Source organism: Acanthopagrus latus, chromosome 4 (genome assembly GCF_904848185.1).
Source record: "Acanthopagrus latus isolate v.2019 chromosome 4, fAcaLat1.1, whole genome shotgun sequence".
Lineage (NCBI taxonomy): Eukaryota > Metazoa > Chordata > Actinopteri > Spariformes > Sparidae > Acanthopagrus > Acanthopagrus latus.
This window is the reverse complement of record NC_051042.1, coordinates 15,214,196-15,234,041: the sequence shown is the minus strand read 5'-3', so window position 1 is coordinate 15,234,041 and position 19,846 is coordinate 15,214,196. Positions and strand designations below refer to the sequence as shown.

The 19,846-nt window shown below is 39.9% G+C and overlaps 3 protein-coding genes across 4 annotated transcripts; 1 reads left to right on the top strand and 2 right to left on the bottom strand.

The window, feature by feature from the left end:
* Positions 1 to 1,211: 1,211 nt before the first annotated feature.
* On the bottom strand, positions 1,212 to 8,469 carry stk16 (serine/threonine kinase 16). 2 transcript variants are annotated; one of them, XM_037095000.1, is made up of 8 exons: positions 8,330 to 8,469; positions 7,829 to 7,941; positions 6,144 to 6,363; positions 5,926 to 6,059; positions 5,307 to 5,394; positions 4,477 to 4,605; positions 4,204 to 4,325; positions 1,212 to 3,941 (listed from the first exon to the last, which is right to left on the bottom strand). In XM_037095000.1, the coding sequence occupies exons 2-8, from the start codon at positions 7,912 to 7,914 to the stop codon at positions 3,803 to 3,805; spliced, it is 918 nt and encodes a 305-aa protein (XP_036950895.1). In that variant the 5' UTR covers positions 7,915 to 7,941; positions 8,330 to 8,469; the 3' UTR covers positions 1,212 to 3,802. The 2 variants fall into 2 exon arrangements, with proteins under 2 accessions (XP_036950895.1, XP_036950894.1); XM_037094999.1 differs by having other exon boundaries at positions 8,362 to 8,380.
* Positions 8,447 to 11,272, top strand: LOC119017869 (PEST proteolytic signal-containing nuclear protein-like). Its single transcript, XM_037095002.1, has 6 exons — positions 8,447 to 8,663; positions 9,337 to 9,563; positions 9,685 to 9,759; positions 9,861 to 9,916; positions 10,081 to 10,188; positions 10,329 to 11,272. Exons 1-6 carry the CDS (start codon positions 8,495 to 8,497, stop codon positions 10,357 to 10,359), a joined length of 666 nt encoding a protein of 221 aa, XP_036950897.1. The 5' UTR covers positions 8,447 to 8,494; the 3' UTR covers positions 10,360 to 11,272.
* A 164-nt stretch (positions 11,273 to 11,436) lies between these two features.
* Positions 11,437 to 19,618, bottom strand: LOC119017867 (interleukin-18 receptor accessory protein-like). The gene is made up of 12 exons (XM_037094998.1): positions 19,336 to 19,618; positions 18,950 to 19,163; positions 18,244 to 18,403; positions 17,989 to 18,154; positions 15,849 to 15,926; positions 15,580 to 15,709; positions 15,309 to 15,463; positions 13,552 to 13,689; positions 13,139 to 13,249; positions 12,920 to 13,063; positions 12,730 to 12,845; positions 11,437 to 11,901 (listed from the first exon to the last, which is right to left on the bottom strand). The coding sequence occupies exons 1-12, from the start codon at positions 19,421 to 19,423 to the stop codon at positions 11,677 to 11,679; spliced, it is 1,725 nt and encodes a 574-aa protein (XP_036950893.1). The 5' UTR covers positions 19,424 to 19,618; the 3' UTR covers positions 11,437 to 11,676.
* Between the last annotated feature and the right edge of the window lie 228 nt (positions 19,619 to 19,846).

The following is a 19,846-nucleotide window of genomic DNA, read 5'->3' as shown; positions in this document are numbered from 1 at the left end:
GTCGTCAACTGGAGATGATTCTTCCAAGACTGAGCCAAAAATAGATCTAGTAAAAGTACTGAAACTGCCTTTACTGATCAGAAACCTTTAACAAAGCTACACCTAAATGATTCAAAAACAACAATCTGTCTGTTATTTCTCGACTTGATCACTGAAGCTTCAGATTTATTAATGACTACAGGTAAACCAATTCTCAGGCTGATATTCAGCATTCATTCGATTAACAGTATCAGTGAGATAACCAAATGTATTAAATAAATGTAGTGGAGTTGAAGTAAAAAGTAGCATATAAACGAAATACTCAAGTAAAGTACCTCAAAACTGTATTCAAGAACAGTACTTGAGTAAATTGTACTTAGGTTTAGTTATTTTGAGAAGACTTTAATTGTTACCACAAATGAATATCAGCCCCAAATATTGGTTTTCAGTCTCCTTGATTTCTATTAACTGTGATCGTAATCATAAAAAAGTAAAAGGTACGGTAAAGACATATCAGTCAAGCCCCATTGCTGACATGAGAATACACATTTTAATGTGTTTTCAAGGAATGAACCCCACCTTTCACAGTGCTTTTTTGCTTCTCTAGGTAAGGGTTGTGTAAGGGATGAAGCTCGACAAGGTTTCTATTATAAGAAATGAACTGACGCCATGTATGTGTTTAACAACAAGACTAGCTAGCCAGTTATGTCATTGTCCACAAATGAAAACTGTCATCAACAGAAAAAGGACCATCCCAAAACAATTATTGCTTTTCCTCCAGTGAAAGTGTGATTCTACACCTGACCATGACAACACGGTTTGATTTCTATTTACACAACTGAAGCTCGATTTACCCTCAACAGGAGTCCCTCTGTAGGCACCTGAAGCAGTTAGTTCAGACTTCACCTGTTGATGGCGTCTACTGTATTGCTCCACACACAATTCCTATGTGATCCGGCCCTGTGGTATCTCTATCTCGATCTCTACCTCTGTAGCCTTTGCTGTAGTTTCAGATCTTACGCACATGGCACCGAAGGTAAGGTGCAACTCATAATGCATAAGTATAAATCAAGTTCTTAATAAATTCACACATTAAGAATTTACATCCAAAACATGCATGGTGAAACTTCCCAACGGTACAAAATCCTTATAATTAACTCCACCACAACCAATTTTGTCAATGAAATTCTACTTGCTCATTAATACATCAGTTATAGAGTACACAATATACACAGGGTTCATTTTTTTTATTATTGTGAGTACCAAGTAAAAAGGTCCTTTTAATAAGATAAGTTGACTTTTGAGTCTCATTTTAAATTAATCAAATACTGGTCATTGTTTCTGATTACTGATTCACATTCTTTTTGTGACTGACTAATTTTTCATAGGGTGCCATTTTATTTCACAATCATATCAAAAACTGCATACAGAATGCTACATAAATAATGTTCACTTATCCTTTACTGTGCATTGAATAAGGGGTAAAGCATAATTTAAACAGAATTTCCCATAATCAAATAACACACTCTTGCATATAATATCATCTGTGAACTTTAGTAGTACACTTAGAAAAGTCCTAATTTTTACCAGCCAGTGACAGTTCTCCATTAACAACCACACAAATATTTATAGCCATTTTACAAACTTAATGCATTAAAAGGAAATATATTTAAAAAGTATGTCAGTTACCATTCCAACAATCAACTGTTTAAGTTAACTGTCAGTCAAGAAAATATTTTGGTTCTTATATGGTTCAATATCACCACATTACACAGTCATCAAAACATTTGTCTTCACTTAAATGCCCGAAGCATAATTCAATCTAAAAGCAGTTTGAAATGGTACCATTGAGGTCTACTACGTAAGACGGTAAGACCCTCTGAGATGTGGATGAACCCTGAGAGAACAAAAGCGTGACACCACATTCACACATGACATGGAACCCAATAATGAAAATGCAGTCATTATCTACTCAAGTTCAAGTTGCATAGTCCACAAAACATTTCTGGAGCTAGAATTTTCCTAAATAACTGAAGTAGATGAGGACATGTTTTGAAACAGAAAACCTGAAAAAAAGGCTCCTGCATCCACTTCAGTCAGGGTTTGTCCCAACACTTTCAGTTCAATTTCAGTTTATAAAAGGGTGTTAACATCTTTTTAGAATCAATTTGCAACCTCAGGGGCTTCCAGAGATTTGGACTGAGCTGAACTTGCTGCTTGGAGCCATTTCATTTCGTTTTTGGGCGAATGCTGCAATGCTGTTTTGCTCTGAAGCTCCAGAAATGTTATGTGGACTACGAAATTTCATCTGTTTTCATAGGTATGAAAATGAGTAGATAATGATTGAACTTTCATTTTTGGGTGAACTTATTCTTCAACAGAAGCAAGGCTGGAAAGGAATTTAAAAACACAATATACAGAGAAAAGTGAAATAAAAACAGGGTTAAACCGCAACAGGATATATGACAATACAATTAGTAACATATTTCCAAGTCATTCCTTTAACTGATTAAAAGTTAATTTCCTATTGTTTAGGCTTTTAACAGTAACACTGTTCTAGTTAAAAGTTTTTTTTTCCTTTTCTGTATGTAAGCAGATACTCTTCTCCTCATTTTATAAAGAACCCAGGCACACATAATCAACTGTGCAGGCAGAAACACGGGCAATCATCAGGTCAACATGTGGAGAAGGGGAATGTGATGATGGAGCACCTCTGTGTGTTCAAAAGCAGCATTGCGGGTGAGGAGCACCCTGCCTCTCAACTTTCCCCAGTAGCAAAACTGTGACAGTGAGGGTGTGGAGAAAAGCTGATGGCAAGGTTGTTATTGTGACACTCGTGTAATTACAAGATGTTACACACAGAAAACTTAGGAATACAGTTGAAAATAATAAATTGAATTGGACCATAATCCTTCATTGTAGGGAACGTAATCTGATATGTATTAAACTCGGGTAGCTTTCATCAACTGGAAAGTTTGGCAAAGATTTTATGTAGTCCCTTTTACTATATAAAATGCAAACCACAATTTTAATATTTTTTTTAAGAATATGCTGTGAAGAGTGCAGCCAGCAGCTTGTTAGCATGAAGGCTGACAGCGAGTCTAGCTCTGTCAAAAGGCAACAAAATCCCCCCACCCGCACCTCTACAGCTCACTCATTATCACATTATATCTTCTTTGCTTAATCTACGTAAAAGCTTAAGTGTAAAAAAATAACCCTGCAATTAACCTCCTAAGAACAACCACTTGTCTTTTTTAAATTGTGGGTTTTGTACAGATTAAGCACACAATATATAAAACGATAATAAGTGAGTTATAAAAGTGCTTGTAGGCGATCTCTTTACTTTAGGACAGAGCCAAGCAAACTGGTTCCCCCTTTCTCGGGTCTTCATGCTTAACTATGCTAGCAGGCTGCTGGCTACAGCCTCACAATGAACACACAGGCATGAAAGTGATGTCTATACTCTCAACTAACTTTCTGAGAAAACAAATGATCACATTTTTGAAAATTTCAAATGATCCCTTTAAGATAACACAATAAAGGCATTTCATTATTAGAGCCAACATTTGACCATTGTAAAAACATCATTTTGGATGATTACATTTCAGGCCCTTAAGATTCGTTAGATATTTCTAACTTCATGACAGTCCACTATCGTACACAGTTTGGATCAGGTCAATCAAACCAAAAGTTGATACTGTTGCCAAGCTTCCCAAGCTGAGTGAAAGTCTGTACCAAGGCCTTTACAGTATTTTCAAGCTCAAAATTAGAGGTGTTTCTTTATGTGTGCAAAGGTCTCCCAAAGTCAGTGCACCGTGCAAGATCAGACCATGTTGGTTTGGGTGTTGGGGCTGCGACTCTGCAGGTCCTGTACCTGGTCAAGAACCCAGCTGATGTTTGGTCTCTCCTGGGGATTTGACACCATTATGGAGCTCAGCAGCATCTGAAGGCCCTGTGAGTAACTGTGCAGGAGACAAGCAGACATTAAAGTAGCAGCTTGACATCTGATCTGTATTTAGTTGGACAAAACTTAATGAGTGATTTTTAAACTTAAGCACAAGCATGAAACATTAGTGTCAATTTACAAGTCTTTTTTGATACGAATGATCTCTTCATGCCTAAAACTAGCTACACATACGTGTTTGAAAATGTAGCATGTGACACACCAAATGGAAACTTTCCCCAAGTTACACTCTAGGATAATCTCACAGTATGAAGACTCACCTGCAAGACTGTGGGATTGCCACTGGATTCTGGACTGCCAGGGCAACACTGTCCCCCTTCTGAAATACCATGTCATACGGCCCCTCCAACATCATCATGCAGTAAAGCACACAGCCGAGTGACTAGTGGGGTATGGGAAGACATCATGCGACAAGAAAAGAGACAGTAAGTTAAGGACTGATCACTTGATTTCAGAGACTTTGTGATCTCACTTGACAATGCAACATACACAAAATACACAAGCGTAAGGGGATGAGGAATACAAGACTTTACCCAGATATCAGTGCGCTCATCTATTATGCAGTGGCTCTCGACATTAAAGAGCTCAGGAGCCCTGTAGGAAATGGTGCATCGCTGGGCTGCCCAGTCCTGAATGGTCATGGCTTCTCTGGATCCTCTGACCTGAAATTAAAATTGCCACAGGGTAAGAATCGTGACAACCTTCCTGCAGATAGCAAAAGAGCAAATTAATTGTGCTTTAAGAATAACCCCTGATAACATCACTCGTTCTTCTCTTTGTTACAGACATTTTTACACTGGTAAAACATGTGGAAAGTTGAAGCTGTACTCTCAGACGTTTAAGATAATACCTGATAATTGCTGACTGTGGGTTTAAATGTCTACCTGACTACTCTACTGTTCGATCCCACACAGGTTTCCACAAAAGCTGCTATCTAGGGATGTTGTGGTTGGGAAGGATAACATATTGAATATGAGTTTCATTGACATTAAAAAGGTTACTCTGCCATCTAGAGGCAGAATTCTGGACACATTTTGTACAAAAATGTCAAATATAGTGAACACTTGCTCGCAAAACATTACCTACACATTGACTTGAGGGGCCACTGCTTGTTACATTATAGTATGTGCAGATTAGACATTTCCCAACATTGCAGACTACTTATCTTTGTTTGCCTGGATCTTTGTTTTCATTTTAGGATACTTGTAACTAACCAAAGTTCTATTATAAAAAAGAATTAAGAGGTGATATAATACATTTCATATAAAAAAATATCAAGCAACATTTAACATAAAGTTTCAATTTTTTTTTTAAATTAAATCAGTAAAATATCAACTACTCTTTGTAGACCCTGCACCCATACCTCGATCCTGGCACGGTTCATGGAGCCCAGGTCCATCAGAACTGGCCTGTCATCCTCATCCAGAAGCACATTTGTGGGCTTCAGGTCTCTGTCAAATTAGAACAGACAAATAGGATTCAGCTGCAATTTAATAATGTAAATACTAAAAAACAAGGAACACACTGAACACAGTTTTAAAAAAGTACAATGTTTTTCATTGAGCTAACATTATGATGTCGTTGCTGTTGACAATATACAGTAAATAAATTTTTCAAGTGAATCGATCAACCACATCATGCCGAACACCTTCAATGTCACATGAATGGTAATATGGTATACTCAGACAAACTTGGTACCTATGTAATATGTAATTGTACTTTTCAAGACAGAGTTTCACAACGTTTAGTCTAATACTTGACATTCATATATAACGTCGGCATTTTTTCCCCCACTGTCTCGTGGTGGGTAACGTGGTGGGAAATTGTTTTTAGCACTAGAATAACATATTCGGAGGTCAATTTTGTGCACTCATTGTTACCATTACTAGCTCTGGACATTTTCCCATGAATACCTTATTTATGCTGGTCATATATGTCCTATACAAATGTTTGTTGTATGTGTATAGGAGGAGGCAGATTACCTGTGTGCAAAGCCTTTTTCGTGCATGTTCTTGAGTCCAGAGGAGATGCCACGCAAGATTTGCAAAATCTGTTTTTCAGGCATTGAGCTTCCCTTGTCTCTTAGCTTCTCCAGGACAGACCAAAGGCTGCCTTTCTACTCACACAAACACATGAGCTTATCAGAATCACATCATTTACTTGGACGTTACTTTGGACAAACACCCCAAAATCAACTTACTCTCATATAAGGCAGAAGTAACCAGGCTTCACTCTTGCCTCCACGATCAACAAACGTGTGAGCAACCAGGCTCAAGATGTTAGGGTGATTAAACATCTGATGCATCTCCACCTCTGTCTGAGCCTCCTGACGGCCTTCACGGTCATGGCACAGGATCTTTTTCAGGGCATAGAAGCGTCCATCCTTTGCTCCCTCCACCAGATCGACAAAACTAAACCCACTGAAGACAGGACACACAGGGTTAAAGTTCAGAGGTAGCATATGAGTCAGTAGCCCTTTTTATACAGCGATGCTGCATTATCTCCGAAGTGGTGGTTCCCCAATTCTCCGCTGATGGTTGTTCTCCGCCTTAAAGACAAACCGCTGTGTAATTCACACAGAAAGCCAGCGCTGTAGCTCCTACAGAGGCGTGACGGTACACGTCATGATGATGACGTCAGTGTGTTTTCAAGGTGTTTCCCTGGTGTCCCCCCTGTCAATCTAAACCCGCGGACAGTTTATAATCATAAGGATGCTGTTATAATGTATTGTGATATAGATCCTGACCCACCGAACATCCTGGAAACTGACAAAGGTACGTTTTTTAAACTGGAAGCTGTCTGACTCACTCGTAGGGACGGAGGCTGTTTTCCGGGGGAAAGTTCACTGAAGTCTCAGTCTGGAGGGCTGACGGTCGCAGTGATTTATTTTCATCACAAACACCTGGTGAGTTAAAGTTTGTTGCTGGTGACAGACGCTGTTTTTTGGGCAGAAATGCAGGTAGCAGGTAGCAGAGTCGGTAGAATGGGCGGGAGGACAGACAGGAGGATGGACACTTCTCCACGTACAGCTGTAGTATTTTTTTCCTCATATAAGTTGCCAAAGACAGTTAAAGTTACTACGTTAATTTTGTTTGGTCATATAACGTTGCTTTGTGGGAAATTTCTTTTTATTAAGTTGAGTGAGGGACCTGTACAGTTATCAGACTGTACCATTGATTCGCCCCCGCTCCACGCCACTGGCTTATCCATTCACACTGGTTTGGTTCACTAATAATAATACGGCCCTGATACTACCTCCAGAGGCGGATCAGCGCTGGAGCGAAATTTCACCCCTCGCCACATCTGAAACTTTCACACAGAGGAAGAAGCAGAGAATTGGCGCAGGATTCCTGCACGCAAATGGCAGTGTGAATGGTGCTAGTGTGGATGGGTGATATTCCATATTTTGGTTATTGTCAACACATCTCAGGAAATACCAATATGAACATCCATCAGTACTGAAAAATTTCCCCAGCCTGTCTAAGCTCTAAACCCATTTGTCCTTCTGATGACATCAATAACAAATACACAATTTCATTATTTATCAATGGCAAATGATTTCTTACAACAGTGGGGGCACTAGACTTGAAAGACATGATGCCCCAAGTGGAACAATAGTGTATCTTGGGTGATTACTTTCAACTAAGATGTGGAATGCTTGTTTGTCTAGAGAGCAACTTATGTAGGACTGAAGAGAAAAAAAAAAACCTTCAATGTCCATGGTTACTGTAATGAAGACAGATGTCACCCACACTCAGATACAATTAAACATTTGCTCTACAGACAGGACTTGTAGGATCACCTCATTCTTGGTTTTGGCCTTTTTATGGCAACAAATAACTAAATACTACACCTCAATAAGTAGTTAAGTAGTTTAAGACTCACCCTTCGTCTAATTTCTGGACAAAGTAATATGTTTTGTTATCAATGGTGATGGAGCCACGGGAGCACATGCACAGGGTCTGCCCCATCTTGACTGGTACACATTGTTTAAGGGCCTGGGAGAAAGACAAGTAGAAGTTTAGAGGCACAGCCAGTGAAATACAGGCAGTGATCCAGTGTTACTTAGCTACAAGCTACAAGCCATGATAAAGAAACTGCGAGACAAGCTATGGGTTCATTGTAAACAAAGACACAAACAAAAAAACACATGTAAGATAGCAAACAAATTGTCACAAAGCAAACTTCCTCTGTTAATGTTAGCTAACACAGCATATCACCCACATCTACTGTAAGCACAACAACTTTCAGGCTACAGCTGCGACATGATCGTCATTCTTTATCGTTAACTCAAGCGCTGTGAAACTTTACTTAGTACCTGACACACGTAGCAAATTAATATAGCATACCAATTCTGTAACATCAGGTTTACGTCTTTAATCTTACCAGCTAGCTGTCTGTATGCCAAATTAGCTTACTGCCATATTTTCTCCTCCTTCTTCCTGCTCCTCCTTCTTCTTCGTCTCTTTTGGTTTAAATGGCCGCTGGCAGCCAGAGTAAGCTGTCGGGTGCAGTAGCGCCACCTTCCGTTTCAGAGTCAAAGACACGCAAATGTTATGGTATTTCTTCTTCTTCTGTTTAAACAGTGTACGTTTCAGCGTCTTTGGCTCACAGCGCCCTAAGAAGACTAGTGCGGATGAATTCACTGAGCTGGCAAGCTTGAGAGGAGATATGATGGCGGACTACAAGCATAACAGCAGGAGTTTCACCGAAGACGGAGGTGATATTTGTGCTGGTTTAACGACTAACATTATGGTTAAGAAATGAGCAGTGTTTCCACTTAGTGCCATTTGCTGAATATCCATTAAAACTGACCCATTTAAACTACTGTCAGAGGAAACGCTCGTGAAACTTAACTTAGCTAACTCGATGTTAGCCATGTAATATTACCATTGGCTAGCCATTGCTAGCGAAGTTACACTCAACACAGTCTTAGCGTTTCTTTTTAAAACTGTGTGTGGGAATGTGGCTGGTTCTGACTTCTTGGTATAAGTTACTGTTACGCTAGCTCTGCGAGAAAGCAACACCGTTCATGCAGCAGACAATTAAATTTTTAGCCTGCTAAGTCAGCATTAGCCTAGCTAGTGTGTAAGTAGCTAGCATAAGCTTTTGGACGCAGGTTACTGTCTAAAGGATGAGTAATAACGTTATTATAATTGCCACGCCCTACGTACAGTAACGTTACTAATTTATCTTAAAGGCAATTACCGTCGGTAGATGTTAGACATAGTCCCCAGTGTGACTTTTAAAACAGGACACGTTACCTTTTGTTTCGTTGATGGGTAGAAACGTTACGTTAGCCACACAGGTAAAGGTGATATAGATGGTTTATATTATTCTCCAGTTCACAGGAAACCGTTGTTCACCTTGGTGAGTTGTCTTGCCTCAAGCAGGGCCGCAGGAGGAGGAAGGCAGAGTGAAAACTAAGCCTGTCTCTTGTAGCAATGTGGGGGGAGAAGGGACAGCAGTCAAACGCACATCCCAGCATCTCACGCCCGAGGATGAGGATGAATCCTCAGAAGACCCACCAGCACCCCGCAAAGTCTCCAAGATAGGCTTTAGCATGAGCAGTCCGCTGGCAAAGAAGTCCAACCCCATATCTATCAAACTTGGAGCAACAGTGAGTGTGTCGCAGTGGACCTTGTGTAAAAAAAACGTTTTACATTTGAACCATTTGCATTTTATTAACTTAAGGAAGTGATGATGTGTAATGTTGGGCTGTTCTCCCCTACCTGTTCTAGAAACCCAAGGAACCTGTACCATCACTCCCTCCAAAAAAGACAGGGCTGGCATCTGTGTTTAATGAAGATGATGATGTAAGTGTGCATGCAAACAGTGAAGTCATGATTGTAAAAATACATAAAAAAATAGAATAATGAATATGCACAGGCTCACTTAACTTTCTCTTGCCATGTAGAGTGAACCTGAGGAGATGCCTCCAGAAGCAAAGATGAGGATGAAGAACATTGGCAGGTATAAACACACTCATACATACATGTTTCCTCACTTTTTTCCTTTATCAAAATGTGAATAATTTTTAAATAAATTGCTGTTGCTTTGTTTCTCATTATATGCTGACCTAATCGTCTGGCATGTGTCTGTTTAAGTTTGGATTGACTAATCTGCTGTCTTTTCAGGGAGACACCCACATCTGCAGGACCCAATTCCTTTAACAAGGGCAAGCAAGGCTTCTCTGATCATCAAAAACTTTGGGAGAGGAAGATGAAGGCCCAAGCAGACAAACTGTAAAAAAAAAAACTAAAACAAAACAACAACACATTTTTGTCTGTAATGGATAATTTTCTATAATTTGACAACATGTCAGCGACACCTATGAAGGCTCATATTACTTCTCACTGTAGCCTTGTGTTTGACACCTTTTCAGCATTGTGGACATGAGACGAAGTAAAATGTAAACCTCCCACGATACTCCATGACTGACTCACGTTTACGTTTTTAACCACTACGGGCTGATGCTAACTGAGAGGAGAGGTACCAGACTGTCAGACCTTCTGATCAGAGGAGACAAGTTGGGATATGGGACATACAAATTAGCCAGAATATTGTTCAAACTGTGTAGAATTTGCTACAGTTGCATTCAACTGGCTAATGATGACAAAAACCTAGTATCTTAGAGCCCTCGTGCCCCTTTTGTGACTTGCTTGTTCCTGTCTGAAGTGACCATGGTCCTGAGTGAGCTCTTAGTGTTGCTTGTCTTATGTTTATGTAAAAATGTACATACAAGTGTGACAATGTTTTATTTTGAAATCCACAAATGGGAGTGTGCATTTGGGTATTATGTTAATGTGCATGTGTGTGTGGGGCATAGTCTAAACGAACAGATTGTTTTCTTTCACTCAGTTTCTAAATGTACAACCATTTGTTTTCACCAGCTGTGCCACCTCATAGGCGTTCTTGTTTGATTAGATTTTTATGTTGTTATTTTTTCATGTTTGAGCTTTGTGCCAGTATTTCTGGTTCTGCTTATTTAATACCAGATTTCTGCCTGCTTCATTGAACTGGCAAACAGAAGGACTGATAATGTGTTTTTAGTTAACAACTGTGTGAAGACAAGAATCATACAGCTACGTACTGTACGTAATGTACGTTAGACTCATTTACACTTACGTCCGCTTCTCGGCAGAAAGTCCAAACTTCAGAAATAAAGCCCCAGTCCTCTTGGTTCAGATAATTGTGGTTTTTGAAACATCCCCATGATCAAAAATATAAACTTTCAACTCCTCTGTAGGTTACCGTACTGTTGAGAAGGGACTTTCCTTGAGTGAATATATTTCCACTGCCCAGACGTGATTTATCAAACACCTCTATTGAAAAAGTATTTAAAAACCAATAATAAAAAAACCACATGGATGAAACAGTTTGTCAAATTTGTATTGCTGAAGTGTCTGTTGTAACCACACAAGTTGTTTGCTTACACTGATTAACTAACAGCTGTATGACAACTAATTCTTTGAAGATGAATTGTTAATAGACCAAAAGATGGAGACGATAGTGAAAATTAGTGAAAAATTAATTGATTACTCCATGCTGTTTATTTAAAGAAAATATTTCATTTGAAAATGATACATCATAATTGGGCGTCCCTACGCCTCCTTCGTGGGAATTTCCTCTAATTGCATATGTCCATAGTAATACAAGCTGCATTATGCAGCTGCAATATGCTGTGCATATTGTTAGGAAAAATGATTTATACAGTCTAATCATTATTCCAATTAGTGAGCCAGCTGAACTCTGTGATCAGGCAGTCTCTTCCTCAAAGTCTTCCAAACGTTGCTGGTGGCTCTGCCAGGTTTTCCTGATGGCCAGTACAGACTGGGTAGCACCTTCAGGGCCCTCTGGACCAGAATAGGCAGCGGAGGCTCTGGCTGGATAAGAGATGCAGAGGCTCGACTTGTCCATATTAGTAGGAGTTTGAGGCTAGAGTTTTGCAGCAAAGCCTAAAGATATGGGCCAGGTAACATTCATTCATATCATCATCATTACTGAACTGTGTATTCTGGGTTAAATATTAAACCTTTTTTTTTTAAAAAAAATACAAAGCCACTCAACAGAGCTCCTGTGTAAACACTTGAACTGATTTGGTTTTGCTTGTGGCTTTTTTTTTTTTTAACAACTTTCCTATCACAGCCATGATGTTTCAGTTGTTGTTATTGATGTTTTAAAATGAAACCAATGTGGTTCACTGTTTCTGGGAACTACCGCCCAGAAAACAATAGTTTCTTAGAATAGAAACAGTTTAACAAGAAAACAGTGAATACCAGATCATTGGATTTACGATATCAGAACGGTTGAGGCAGTGTCGAAAAAATGTTTGACAGTAAAGTGCAATCTTTAGTTAATGTGCTAAATATGCAAGTAAATCCTCAAATTCCTTCCTCCTAGCACATCCCTGTGGTAGCAGCATGGCTAACTCAAATGACCTGCTTATTCCCCAAAGAAAAAACAATGGTAGGAATCCAAATCTGAATACATTTTTAATTAATTAATCCATCCATTCATTCTGTGCCGCCTATCTGATCACATTAAAGTAATTATATCAACAGGGAAGTATACTGAAAAAACCGAGATAACAATACCTCTAGGCCATATCTTCCTTACTGGAAATGTTGTGTATATACATTGTATATGGCTGTAAAACAGGTATTAGGTATCTCTGTCCTTTAAAACATAACACGGTGCATACTGCAGAAATCTATGACATGAACAAACCCTGGATTACCTTGATGTGACATGAAAGTGTTGTCAGGCCGTGAAATAAATCCTACCTGAACTCCTGATTCCAGTTCAAACACTGCATTGCTGTTGGACAGGTAGTCAGCAGACAGGAGACATATAAGCATTTGGCTTCTCTGCACCGCAAGGACCACATCATTTGTGTATGCTGAAAAACAAAATGGAAACCATCAGTGTAACTTGCAGTCAGCACACACAGAGACACATGGGAGATCCTCTGACCTCCTCCAGGAAGCATGTCCCTCTCCAGCAGGCAGAGGCGATACCCCCACTGGTCCTCCAACACTTTGGGTAGCAGCAGTTCTAGTGGTCTCTGGGTGGCTTCACCCACCTCACAGTTCAGTGGCTCTATGCCGGATGAACATGCTGCCGATAAAAGGGATTGTTAATGTATTTTTACGAGTGTAGTTGTGTGAAAATGAATCAATGCCGTTGGCCTACCTTCGGCATCATTTTCAGGTGTTGATGGGGAGGAAGGCATCAAAGGTCCCTCCACCACTGCTGACGTGGGGCTCCACACGTACGACAGAAACACATCAAACTCTTTCAAATCTGATTGGTGGTGGTGCATGAAAAAGATAATTGTGACATCAAATGCTGGGCTCTTAAATGCATTTATTTTATCATATCTTGCAGCTCTGGCAACACTTGGGTGATAAGACAGATGATGAGACTGTCACCTTGGTTTTTGTCACCACTACATTAAGCGCAGTATCATAGAATGCTACCTACATTTATCAAGCATTTGCACAGGATTAAGACAATTTCAGACTATTATTATAATGTTTCAGTTAGCTTATTGATGTAATCTTTTTATTGTTGTAGAGCTTTATCTTGTATGTGTGCATTCTCACCTCTGTCATGTTTTCCAAGTTGGAAGCGGGATCTGTAGAGAAGCTGCAGCTCCAGCCACTTCCCATGCAAAACAATTCCCAGCCCAGCTACCACCAGCAGAGCTGCAAAGGGATACCCAACCAGCAACGGCAGTTTCACTGAAACCCAGTCCAGAATACACTCATTAGATAGTACGATGTCTTTAGAGCAGCAATAATTGGATTGGGGGGTGGCAAAAGTTGCAGCAAACACACTGAAACACTCCTAGCAATTAAGAGTTGCGTTTGTATTCGCTTGATAAATGTACAATTTTCATATTGGAGTCCACCTCCATCCCTTTCTTCACTAGCTAGTATGTCTGTCTGCCATTTGGTAATGGATAATTAGAGTACAGGTGGTTAATTTGAGCTTTTTGCCAAAAAATGTTTGCTGTGTCAGAAAATGATTGGTGAGACTGAACCGGGGGAAAAAAAAAATAGCTGGGAGACACTAAAAAGCTGAGGGAGTGATAAATCTCTCTTGAAAACTTGATTACACATGGTGTGCTCCCAATGAAAGTGATTCAGAAGAGTCATTGTTACATACAAATTCGGTGCAAAGACGCTCATAGATGCAGCAAGAGTGACGCAAACACACAAAATATCAGTTGCTTCTTGGCTGCTGAGACCTGGCAGAGAGAGTCAGGTGCAGAGCCAGAGCTTCTGGAGAAATAAACAACCATAGTCGGATCAGATTCTGCTTTTACAGGCGGGAGGAAATCTCGAAATTACTTTTAAACTTTTGGGGCTCAAAAATGGATTTATCTTCACTCCCATTTATCTTCCTGACTGCAGCAGTGACCCGCAGTGTTGACCTCCACTGTCGGATGTTTATGTACTCTGCGGTGGCTGCAGACTGGGGGGGGGGGAATGCATTTTCAGTTTTGAACATACAGAGGAGAGGGGGAAAAGAAGAGAGAGATCCCAAGTCCCTGGTGAGTGCTGAGTTCACTGAGATGCTCATCTGAATTCTAACACACTAACATACACAGCCTCACTCCATGTGGTTCCTAGCTAGCTTATGGCTAATGTACCATAAACAGTTCTGGCTGGTTGGGACCAGTAAACAAGATCGATAATGCAGTCAAAACCACGCTAATGCAAGGAGGACAATTTGCATCACTTGTGGAATAATTCACACTATACATGTTCAGATCCCTTGTAAATATAAAAATTGATTTGTGCAGTGTGGCATGCACAAATTCGACCTAATGTTTCAGACTCAGACGCAATGCGCATGGGTGGTTTGAAAATAGCTGCAGTTATTAAGAGATGCATTGTGGTGCCACTGCTGAGCTCGATTGGTTACATAATCTCTGAACTCAACAGATGGAACTTTTTCGGTTTGAGCAAAGATATGAAATGGGGTCAGATGTTGCCTTCTTTCCGACCACAAGAGTTTAAACAGGGGTTCAGTCTTCAGGTTTATAGCTCACAGCAATAACAGGATTGCCTGCACAGAGACACATCCAGCTGCCTCGGTTACTGGCTTGAGGCAACTACCCCACCTTCAACTTCTGTTCCTATGGTGTAAAATGAGAAAAGCATCTGGGCTTTCAGGTAGATGCACCTAGCTCACAACCTGAAAAGACTTCAATTATGTACGTTTGTATTATCTTTATTGTGATTTAATGTTGACATCTTTGATCTATATTAAAATAACTACTTGCAACAACTGTATGCAGAAAATATTGTATGAACTAAACAATGAAAATAGAAACAAATAGAAACAATTGTACCTTTAATTTTCTTCTCGAGCTTGATGGTGACACTGTTGTTTCCAACAGTGTTACTGGCGATACAGGTGTATATGTTGTCCAGGTCCTGCAGGCGCACCTCTTTTATGATGGCTCTCTGTGTGACCTTGAACCCTTGAGGTTCTACCTTCTTGATTCTGAATCACGGAAAGAGTGTCAGGTAATCAATGCAACTTAAGAAATGAAACCTGATTAAATCTTACCATGCAAGCCGAGCTGAGGCGTTGCGTTTACAAATTCACAAGTGACTCACTCTGGCTCTTCCAAGTCCAGTAGGGTGGCATTCTTCGTGTTGCCGCCGTAATTCATGTACCAAAGCACCTTTGGCGAGAACTGCATCTCAAAAGGAAAATATATCTCACACTGAAGAGTGTGATTCTGACCTAGAACAAGTAGAAAAACATGGCCATTATAATCTTGAATGCCATTGAATGTCCTGATAAAAGTGACATTCAATGTTTTACTTATGTAAGTATGATGCTACAGCTACAGTGGCGTCATTGCACGTTTGGATGCACTTACCAAGCTCCACTTTCTCTGTTCTGCTGCCGTCAGGATGCCTTATTTCGGGAGGGTCTCTTGGAAAGAAATCTGTTGGTGCTGGGTAAAGAACATCATGCAGTGCTGTATTATGACCTGTGTACTGTGTGTCTGAAAAACATTCATTCTGTATAATTCAGAACTGACCTCAACTACACCACAACCACGTGTCAGAAAATAACACTTTACATGATGTGAAGAATCAGGGCATTCAAATTATAATAGGAAACTTTTGCCATTTGCCAGTTCAATGGAGGGCTTACAAATACATAATCACAGGGGGTGCTCCAGCAGACAACATGATTATTGTAGGTTCAATATCGCGGGCAAATGGCGAATTTAAGTTGCACACAGTGAAAGCACTACACCCTAAGTTATCTTAAAATCGATTAGTATCATCATTACTCGCTGAATCACTGGAGACCGATTTAGGGACCGTCATTAAATTACTTTGCATAAATATGTTAATATAAATTAATTGCAATATCTTCCATATCATGTAACCCAGTGACTCCAAACCAGCAGCAGATTGTATTAGCAAACTTGACGAATGAGACACATCTCTCTCTACTGTACTTTAGTGCTTCCTCTATTTTATATGAATATTAATATGCAGAAATTATGATGGTTATGAAAATGATGGTAAAAAAGTTCTTTAATGCGCAAGAGGAACATATTTTTAAGCAGCAATGTCAACTTCTACACTATTTTGTCTCATGTCTTAGATTCTGATTCTTAAATTCTGAAAATGATTTTTTTCCCTTAAAAATCTCACCAGTAGTCACCATTTAAAGGGTTATTTTTCAAAATGTTCACCCTGGACCCCGCTAGTGTTGCTAGGTTAGCAACTCAGAGAACCACTGCTACAAAACAATCTTTCTCAAAAATGTTTTCATTCTATTTTGCCCTTTGCCAATCATACCTATGGAAAAGTGTTAAGCTAAAGTAAAAAAGAAGAAAAAATGGGTTTTGAAGTTAGGTGAACCAATGTTAAAATGATTTTTTTTTTCAATTTTTCAATAGACATATTTTTTGTTTTTGTGAGAAAAAAGGGTGGATGGTGGCAGTTGGACTCATTTTGTGCTCAGCACCCCTAAAGCTGTGACCCTAGAATTGCCCCTGCACACAATGACAATGGAGTACATTTGATATGTATAACAACCACAACAGGAAATCATCAGAAAATTATTAGGAAAGTCAAAGCTAAAGAAAATGCTTCGCAACTTTCAGATTTCTGTTCACACTTAACAACTTTCTTTCGTGTGATCAGGAGTATTGCTGTTTTTGTGGTTTGCGCCCTCTATGAACGATCAGCAACAGGGGCTCACACATTACAGGATCACACACGAGAGACCGCCCATGCAGTCTAAGTTGTTTGCGAGCTCTTCTGTAGCGACAAAAAAAAAAGAGATAATAATATGGGTAAGAGGATGGATTATGATGCGTGGGCAGCAAGGTTTGTTTCTTTTTTGAGCTGCTTACTCATATTGTTGTTCAGCAAGGATGTCACAGTTACAAGGTTTTACCAAGGCGGTAAAAACAAATTCAAATTCAATTAACTTTTAACATTTATTATCTTATTAGGTTTGACTGGATTTATATACTGGATGTGACTGTATACATGCAGTTACCACTCTCTCCCTGGTCTTGTTAGCCTGAAATAACAGCAGACCTGTCAAAAAGGCAACACACTCCTTTCGTGGCTAACGTTAGCACAAAGCAGGCACATACATTATTGCCCTTTTTGGACTGATTTGCGGTCAAACATGATGGCTACTTTGCTTGAGTAGTTTATGTATGTATTTATTAAAGACATAAAAAGCCTGTTGAATGTAGCAAACTAGCCGCTAACACATCTCCCATCCTGCCAGCTACAGCCACAGGGTAGTTTGTGTCAGTGCATCTTCATGTCATTTCGAAGTGGGATTTTTTATTTTTTTTTCTTCTGGTGGATACTTTCCAGCTTGCTCTGGCTGGTTTCCACATTCTTACCAACCACAGCTCAAGCTAATGCTAGTAAGGGAACATATATTTTCCCCACAATCCCTCCAGTAGGTGTGGTGACAGTTCACACAGGACTTCCCCTCTCCCACTGCAAATGCAACTGACACACAGCACTTACGTACGGCTGTGACGTCAACACTCCTCCTGAAGGTCCACTGGGCCCCTTGTTCATTCACTTGTCTGTCACAGAAAAATACACCAGTGTCCTGACTCTTGACTTGGCCCAGATGTAGCCGTCCATTCTTCACACTGCAGGCTCTTTTCTCACACACTGTTTTGTTACCCTTTAAGAAAGCAGACATGTTGAACTTTGAACTGTAACTGTAAATTATTTGTTTCCATTGAAGAAAACCTCCATCTATGTTCGGTCTACCTTGTACCACCTGACATCTGTGTTGTCACTGCAGTTGAGACCTGGGCAGGTGATTTCCCCCCCTTGACCCAGGAGCAGGATTTTACTGCTCTCCTCAGGCTGAAAGCATTTCAGACTGCTCCTCTCCACCACCTGTAGATGGAAGGACACATTGCTGCCACTGGATGGCAGAAACCAACAACAAACATTACCATTTCATTTGCATTCCAGGGGTTTTTAAAAGTAGCTACTAATGACTCCAAGATGTAGCTATACAGTATTAGTTTGTTTTTTTTAAAAAAAGACTTTACATGTCCAAGTTTACAGATTAAACCAGTTGTGACTCATGACAGCAAGATATATTGTGTGTGTGTGTGTGCGTGTGTGTACTTTTGCCATAGGAACTAAAAGTAATTTCAGCAAGTGGGAAGTAGCAGTGGTCTTGATAGAGAGTGTGGCAACAACAGAAATTAAAAACGGCAATTGTGATCACATCATTCCTTAAAACCAGAAACCAGAGATACGCACACACACATATATATGTATGTGTGTGTATATATATATATATATATATATATATATATATATATAAACAATAATAGAGAATTGATGATTTCTCACTGTGGGCACTAGTACTTCACTCAATTTGATGATCTAGTGTCAATAAAGGCATGCCCTTTAATTTTGTTTTTATTAGAAGTCATGACAGTGAATCATGATTATTTACCATGCAGCACATGTGTACTTTCCCGAATGTTTGGCTTCAGCTAACACCTTCCTCCCACAGACAAAAGGTGGCTGTTCATTTGCGTCTTCTCTGCCTTCTCCAGTCCTCGACCACACCACCTCCATGATGCGGTTCACACATTTTAAGCACGGCATCATGAAGATTTCCCCCTCCACAGCCCTGTAGTGCTGCTGCATGATATCCTGCTCGAGCCCTACAGACAGATGATCAGTTGTGCTGCTGGTACAGACTCTGTGTGTTCCATCTCAGTTGTGCAATGTAAAACTATGTGGGACATCCTCTATTGTTACATTTATGTTTCTTTTTAAACACATCAACAATCACATTGAAAAAAAAACTCAATCTTTTTTAACATAGTGACATACCTGCTCTTTTCTTATGAAAGTTTCCCCCACAGCATCCCTGCGAGAAAACAGGAACCATTAAAAGAATCACAATGTGTCCAGGCAGCATCCTGCGACCCCAAAAAATGTAAACACCGCTTGTTGATCGATCACGCTGATGAAATCCGTTTCTTCACATTTCAGCAGTTTTTCCTGTCAAGTAACCACATCTGGAGTTGCTGGTGAATGTTGGCTCCTCCCCTCTTCGGTGGCAGTATGAGGTACAACATACATCACAGAACATATCAGTGTTCTGGAAGGTGGTATCGTATGGTTTCCTGTTTGGTTGTGTCTGAACTTCGTTTCGTTGGAACCTGATGTAGAACTGGGTTTCTTGTCAGCGGGCGGTCGCTTCCTGTGTGAACTGTTATAGTGTAACATTTTACTGTGTTGTGAAACAAAACACTATGGCAAAACACATTTTTAATTTTAAGCATAAAAACTTGAAATACATAGTAGGCTACAGTGATGACGGGACACACGCAAAATATGG